The sequence below is a fragment of the Schistocerca piceifrons genome, chromosome 8 (assembly GCF_021461385.2).
Source record: "Schistocerca piceifrons isolate TAMUIC-IGC-003096 chromosome 8, iqSchPice1.1, whole genome shotgun sequence".
Lineage (NCBI taxonomy): Eukaryota > Metazoa > Arthropoda > Insecta > Orthoptera > Acrididae > Schistocerca > Schistocerca piceifrons.
Window position 1 is genome coordinate 238,330,712 of NC_060145.1, and position 8,285 is coordinate 238,338,996.

Consider the following 8,285-nt stretch of genomic DNA (forward strand, 5'->3'; position numbering starts at 1 on the left):
AAAGCAAGGAGGGTCGATTGTTGACGACAGAAGAAGACCATCTTAGAAGATGGAGAGACAATTTTTCTCAAGTCTTAAACAGACAGCAACCCGAAGAGAGGGAGAGGCAATGAAATTTTCCAGATGCCAGTGACACAATCAATGTAAACACACCAATTAAGACTGAAATTATAATAGCTCTCAAACAGATGAAGAACGGGAATGCTCCAGGAATGGATAATATTGCACCTGAGGTGCAAAAAAAGCAGACATTGACACCACTATAAATCTACTGCATCCATTGTTTGAGAAGATATTGTCAGAAGAGAAAATACCAAAAGATTGGAAAGAAGGGCTGATTATTAAGTTGCCAAAGAAAGGGGATACTACCAATTGTAATTACTGGCGAGGTATCACCTTCCTATCTGTACCAAGTAAAGTACTCTGTAGATTGATGCTAAATCGTATGGAGGACTCACTCGAGGCACAACTAAGAAAAGAGCAAGCTGGGTTTAGAGAGCACAGAAGTTGTGTCGATCTCGTCAACACACTGTGTATAATACTTGAGCAGAGTGCAGAATGGCAGAAAACACTCTACCTTACATTTATTGATTTTGAAAAGGTGTTTGACTCTCTTAATAGGAGAGTTATGTGTCATACCTTGGAAGAATATGGAATACCATCAAAGATAATAAATATTATTAAAGCCATGTATGATGGATATGAATGTCGGGTGCTACACAGTGGGAAACTTACTGAATCTGTCCAAACAAATGCTGGATGAGGCAGGGATGTATTCTGTCAGCTACGTTTTCCTTGTTGGTACTGGAAAGTGTAATGAAAAGAGTTTTTGATGGTAGGAGAAGAAGTATTCAGTGGGGAATGCAAGACAGGCTTGAAGACCTTGACTTTGCTGATGATATCTGTCTGCTCTCGCAAAGATTGCGTGATATGGAAGAAAAGTTGGAAAGACTGAAAGAGGAATCAGAAATTGCAGGAATTAAAATAAATGTTCAGAAAACTAAGGAAATGAGAATGCAATCTGAAAAACAAGCGAAGCTAACAGTGTATGGAAAGGAATTGGAACAAGTAGACTCCTTTGTATATCTAGGAAGTACTGCCTGTAAAGATGGAAGGGTCGAGGAGGATGTAAAGAGTCAGATACGGAAAGCAAATGGAGCCTTTGTACAACTGTACCCTGTCTGGCGTAATAAGAACATCTCGAGACAAACAAAGCTGCGCTTGTTCAATAGCAACATAAAGTCAGTCAGTCCTGTATAGTTATGAAACATGGAAGGTAACAAACATGATTGTAAACCAGCTGCAAGCCTTCATAAACCAGTGTCTTCAGCAAATTATAATTGTGAGGTGTCCAGGTGTTATATCAAATGGCGAATTGTGGGAGATGACAAACCAGTGACCAATCCGCGAACAAGTAAACGAAAGAAAATGGAGGTGGATTGGTCACACATTATGCAAACAACAAGGAGCTGTTGAAAAGGCAGCACTGGATTGGAACCAACAAGCAACACACATACGTGGCTGCCCGAAAAGAATGGTTGACGAAGCAGCTCTGAAAGCTGGCAAAAGATAGAGTGAAGTGAAATGTTTGGCTGCCTTATGATCCAACAGGAAATAAGTCAAGTCAGTCATGTACTAGTTTGGGGGAGAGGGGGGGTGGGTTTACATGCAAATAACTCCTACAAAAAGGTTTGTCACGTGCTTGTGTCCTTGCAAAATCAAAGTCAAAAGCAATGCTGTGAGATCCATTTGCAACCAGATGGAATTGTTAAAAACCTTAAAAATAAATCAATTTTTTTATACATAAGTTAATAAAGCTAACGAATTCCCTGATTTCTATCTGCTGTAGATATATTTTGGGAGGAAGGCCATTATTAATGGAGTGATGACCAAGTGGTAGAAAGCCAGCAGTCAGATCAGGCAGTAACCGTGTGACTGTGACTCGATCCCTGGATCAATTCACACTTGTTGTACAGTTTTTTATGCTTCACTGAGAGAATGTATATAGTGTTATTAAAATTAAATAAACTACACTGGGGGAAAAAGAGTTGATTTTCTAACTCAGCTGCAAACCTTTGATACATTTGATGCTTGGTACACACCTCCTCCCATCCTCCCCTCCTCCCCCATCCCCCCCTCCCACATCCTCCTCCCCCTCCCGCATCCACCCCCCAACCTCGCCCCTCCTCCCCCAACCTCGCCCCTCCTCCCCCAACCTCGCCCCTCCTCCCCCAACCTCGCCCCTCCTCCACCAACCTCGCCCCTCCTCCACCAACCTCGCCCCTCCTCCACCAACCTCGCCCCTCCTCCACCAACCTCGCCCCTCCTCCACCAACCTCGCCCCTCCTCCACCAACCTCGCCCCTCCTCCACCAACCTCGCCCCTCCTCCACCAACCTCGCCCCTCCTCCACCAACCTCGCCCCTCCTCCACCAACCTCGCCCCTCCTCCACCAACCTCGCCCCTCCTCCACCAACCTCGCCCCTCCTCCACCAACCTCGCCCCTCCTCCACCAACCTCGCCCCTCCTCCACCAACCTCGCCCCTCCTCCACCAACCTCGCCCCTCCTCCACCAACCTCGCCCCTCCTCCACCAACCTCGCCCCTCCTCCACCAACCTCGCCCCTCCTCCACCAACCTCGCCCCTCCTCCACCAACCTCGCCCCTCCTCCACCAACCTCGCCCCTCCTCCACCAACCTCGCCCCTCCTCCACCAACCTCGCCCCTCCTCCCCCAACCTCGCCCCTCCTCCCCCAACGTCGCCCCTCCTCCCCCAACGTCGCCCCTCCTCCCCCAACGTCGCCCCTCCTCCCCCAACGTCGCCCCTCCTCCCCCAACGTCGCCCCTCCTCCCCCAACGTCGCCCCTCCTCCCCCAACGTCGCCCCTCCTCCCCCAACGTCGCCCCTCCTCCCCCAACGTCGCCCCTCCTCCCCCAACGTCGCCCCTCCTCCCCCAACGTCGCCCCTCCTCCCCCAACGTCGCCCCTCCTCCCCCAACGTCGCCCCTCCTCCCCCAACGTCGCCCCTCCTCCCCCAACGTCGCCCCTCCTCCCCCAACGTCGCCCCTCCTCCCCCAACGTCGCCCCTCCTCCCCCAACGTCGCCCCTCCTCCCCCAACGTCGCCCCTCCTCCCCCAACGTCGCCCCTCCTCCCCCAACGTCGCCCCTCCTCCCCCAACGTCGCCCCTCCTCCCCCAACGTCGCCCCTCCTCCCCCAACGTCGCCCCTCCTCCCCCAACGTCGCCCCTCCTCCCCCAACGTCGCCCCTCCTCCCCCAACGTCGCCCCTCCTCCCCCAACGTCGCCCCTCCTCCCCCAACGTCGCCCCTCCTCCCCCAACGTCGCCCCTCCTCCCCCAACGTCGCCCCTCCTCCCCCAACGTCGCCCCTCCTCCCCCAACGTCGCCCCTCCTCCCCCAACGTCGCCCCTCCTCCCCCAACGTCGCCCCTCCTCCCCCAACGTCGCCCCTCCTCCCCCAACGTCGCCCCTCCTCCCCCAACGTCGCCCCTCCTCCCCCAACGTCGCCCCTCCTCCCCCAACGTCGCCCCTCCTCCCCCAACGTCGCCCCTCCTCCCCCAACGTCGCCCCTCCTCCCCCAACGTCGCCCCTCCTCCCCCAACGTCGCCCCTCCTCCCCCAACGTCGCCCCTCCTCCCCCAACGTCGCCCCTCCTCCCCCAACGTCGCCCCTCCTCCCCCAACGTCGCCCCTCCTCCCCCAACGTCGCCCCTCCTCCCCCAACGTCGCCCCTCCTCCCCCAACCTCGCCCCTCCTCCCCCAACCTCGCCCCCCTCCTCCGCCCAACCTCCCCCATCCTCCTCGCCCTCTCCCATCCTCCCACAAACTTGCCACTGACCATTTGACTTCATAACAAGGTACAGTGGACTGGCCCATTGTGATTGTGATGGACATATAATTCCATTATTCAACAGAAACTGAAGTTCTTTCTTAGCTATTTGCAATTTATGTGGGTCCAACCTATGAGCTTTACTATACACCAAAGGCCCACCTGAAGTACGTACATAATGCTGTGCTTCAAGCCTTAACACCTTTGGTACTATAGATGGTTTTGTTAGCTCAGGAAATTTCTCTAACAGCTTTGAATAGGGACATTTTGCATAGAGTGAGCTTACTGAATCATTAGCATTCACAGTGGTTACCTCTGCAGAAATTTTTAACTTAGTAATGTTATGTATTAGATTTTTATTTTTCAGATCTATGAGTAAACCAAAATGATGAAGAAAATCATCTCCCAATATTCCATTTGATACATCTGCTAATATAAATGGCCATTCAAACGTAAGTTTAAGATCTAAATCAATGGTTAACAGCTTTGACCTGTAAGTTTTTATTTCAGAACCATTTGCGGTATAAAGACTAAAGTTAGAGGGTTCAGGTTTTTTAGTTTTTGACACTGGTATAACAGAAAAATCTGCACCGCTGTCTACCAGATAAGATCGTCCACAAGTTCTGTCTTTAACAAATAATTGATTTTGTCAGCTTACTGTAGGAACTAGGGTAGAACACTCAGCTGCTTTTGACTCTACCCTTCCCTATTTTCCTTATTTTTCTATTGGCAAGGTGGTACACACTTTTCAGGTTTACACCACGAGCCAAATTTGAAGTGATAACAACAGTATTTACCATTTGTTTTGAACTGTGTTCTGTTTCTGCTTCTGCAGCGCGATCTGGATCTGTTTGATTCTTGGACCATCTTAACTTCGTTTTCTAAATCTTTAATTTTTACAAGAAGATCTTGGACTGATAAGGATGTGGAAGGAAGTGATTGGGCTGAGGTAATTTGAAGCTTCTCAGCATATTGCACCTCCACTATACGATTGGCCATCCACATGAATTTGTCCATTGTTTCTTCACTAATATACTCCTACTATTATTAGGAAGTTTATCAAGCCACAATGTTTTTAAAGTGTGGGATTTTTAATACTCCTCATTTTCGTTGAAAATTGTTAAGAGTCGTTCTTTTGCCAGTGAATATTTATTATTTTCATCACTGGTTAACAGATCCCAGATGTTTTAGACATATTTTTTTGTTCAAGCTGGGCCAGCAGGTAATTGAACTTACTTGCTTCTGTTGCTACAGCAGTGATTGTAAACTGAGCTTCGACTTCGCCAAACCGAATATCTTTCTACCCAAGTGGGAGGAAGCTTTACGCTTACCTTATTAATTTCAAGAGTACTCATAGGATTGCCCTCGTCAAGTCCACTTCCTGTCATCATTTTGAGTATTTTTATTAAACATTGTCTGTGACAAATTCCAGCAGATTGCACGTTGGCAATTCGCTGATAATTATGTTACAGGGTTTTTTTGTTGCCTCGCTGATCACGTGGGGGTCACCACTTATTGGTGGTGTCTAAGGTAAGCACACACAAATAAGAACTTACAACTTCTTTATTATATAATTTTATAACACATAAATCAGTGTGTTACTTAGACAACGATACATTTACAACTCTCTAAAACAAGACAATCTTCTTCTGTTTCCTGTAACATTGCAGAACATATATCTCTGAAGCCAACCTTATCGATTTCAAAACACTCAATAACACACACTGAAACACCATAAGGCAGAGCACCTGCTCCCACAGACATTATGCCATAAAGTGAACTGAAAAGGAAATAAAGCCAAAATATTTCAAACAATGAAAAATCGAGGATGGGATGTAATTGATTAAATGGAATTGTTACAAACTAATATATTTGACTGACAAGGTGATAACCTCAAGGGTCTGAGGACTGCAACAACATGTGTTGGAGTTGTGCAACCAGAGCCAAATGGTTACTCATCACCAGAGTCAGATGATTCTTAGGATGACAGAATGTAGGATTCGATTGGGGGAAAAGAGGAATATTGTGGAGTAGTTTTTGTTTGCGCATGGAGAAACTATGTTCACTGAGAACTTGTGAGTTGCATTGGACTGTTCTTTTTTTCCATTGTTGGAGTGTGTAACTGTGAAAGTAATAGATAATATACAGAAAATTCAGACCTGGTGTTTTCCTATGATGATGATGATACAATCAAAAAAGTGCATCCAACATCATATTGACAATACTTTTATGTTGTTGTTCTAATTATTAAACGTTTTTAAGATTTCCTTCAATTTCAGGTTATTATCTTAAAGTACTATAGCAATTTTTTTTCTTGTTCTTCAAATCAAATGAGTTGATGGGAATGACTATTTAGCTGTGTTTTTTTATTTCTATGTAGTACACAAGAGAATGAAACTTCACTTCAGTTGGCAATCCAGAGTCACTTGACTCGCGTTGTGGAATCTCTTTGTCAGCGTGGTGTGGACATGTCTGTGCCAGATGCCAGTGGAAACTGTCCTCTTTGGGCAGCACTTGCAACCGGACAGGATGACATTGCCTCTGTTCTTGTTAGGTATGTGTAGTATAAACATATGTAAGTGAATGTAGTTTCGAGATATTTAAGAATTTAGTGCATCGTTAAGTATCTTTAAGTAGCGTTCATGATACACAGTCATAATGCTTTTGTTAGCCCTCTTCCAAAAGAATGTAAAAGTATCTTGAGAGGACATCAGTCCAACCATTTTAGGGTCTCTCTTAAGTCTCTTCACAGAATAATATTTTTGTGTAACACAAAATATCTGCAACAAAATTTCCTAGTTCTGTGACCAATGAAAGTGCATTTTTTGTACCGTATTCAGAAATATGATCAGAGGCGCCTGTGAATGAACTTCCATTTTCCTTTGTGTTAACAACAGTATCTGCTAAACAAGTCAAATATACTGCACATAATCATAGCTTGTTTCAATAAAATGCTAATTTATTGTATTGTATCTCCTAAAAAGAGTAGGCCCCAACGTAATCTACTTTGTTGAACGAGTTTACTAAATCACGTGTACATATACAAGTTGAACCTGACCATTTTGACACATTTTATGTGGATTTCAGAGGCACAATACCTCCTCCATTATCAACCTCCCATCCCATTTCACCTTTTGTTTTGGTGTTGTTTTCTGACAACTTCAGGGGTGAAATAACAGTTTAACAGTAAATGTAAGTGTATTTGGTAACAAGACACCAAATAATTATAAGAAACAGAACTAAACAAACAAGTAGCATAGTTCTGCAAGACTGAAAACAAGTCCTTTCTGAATGAAGGACATGCATGATCAGCAATGGCTAGCCATTCGAGTTTACAAAGATTAAGGCCATTTTGACACTTTTGGCTCAACTAATTTTTTGTAATCAAAGTTTCCTCATGTCAGCATTTGTTCTTGCATTGGCTGAAGTTACAATACAGTGTAGTGATGTGGACATTATAGTGCTATGTGGTGGAGAGTTTTGTTTTCATTATTGTGTTATCCAGTGACTGTGAAATATACATAGAACTTTGATGATGGCCATTCGTGAAATCGGCATTAAGTGAATGATTTGGAGAGAGGAAGATATGTTTAAAAAACATTTGAACAGTCTAAGGTAGCAAAATTATCTTAATTTTCAAAAAATGTACTGCAAATGGCCACTCAGTCCAGGGAAAGTAATGTAGTCATATGACTGACCACGTAAATATCAAAATGTTCTCGCTGCTACTGATCATACTGCTTGATGGTGTTGCATAGAACATGAAGAAACTGAAATTGTTTGTGAATAATAATGATAAGTCTCTCCCAGGGGACACCACCTTACACAAGATGGCCACCGAGTGAGATCACAGGTATTTTATTCGTCCGCTAATAGAACTTATTTAAGAAGAAATAGTGTCAAATTTAAATTTTCTTTGTTTTGTATTCTTGCTGTAGTGCCCGTTGTTGTCACACAACTGAATATTAGCCTCCCAGCAGTGCTTGTTCTTGAAAAAACTTGTTCTTTTGCTGAAGTCCCGATAATTGTGACATAACCCGAAATTTCGTATGACATAATCACAAAAAATTCTATTCAAGTTTCCTTCATAGTGCAAAAATCGTTTAAAAAATACTGCTACCAGTTTCATCAGTGTCTATTGTCGCTATAAAAGTGTAATTAAACATTCTGAATTGTATTTAACTTAGACATTTCGTACTGTTTACTAGTTAGATAGAAGCGATCTAGGCCTAAATATTCCAAGTTATAACATTTAAAAACCGGACCAAACACACCTGAGAACATAAATTCTCTAAAAGCAAATTAATTACAAACTCATTCTTATGTTATTGTATCTCTAAATCAGTACAAAAAACCAACCACCGCACACAAGACCTTTGTGTCGTTTGTTGTTTACACACATGGCCAATCTCGCGTCCTTGACCAATTTAAAACTTTTTTAAAC

The 8,285-nt window shown here is 44.5% G+C and overlaps 1 protein-coding gene across 1 annotated transcript in view; it reads left to right on the forward strand.

Moving 5' to 3' along the window:
• LOC124711185 (rabankyrin-5-like) overlaps positions 1-8,285 on the forward strand; it is a 431,684-nt gene that overhangs the window by 341,342 nt on the left and 82,057 nt on the right. Inside the window, exon 14 of the mRNA XM_047241114.1 lies at positions 6,222-6,395. Coding sequence (XP_047097070.1) covers positions 6,222-6,395 — 174 coding nt within the window. The remainder of the gene's footprint in view (positions 1-6,221; positions 6,396-8,285) is intronic.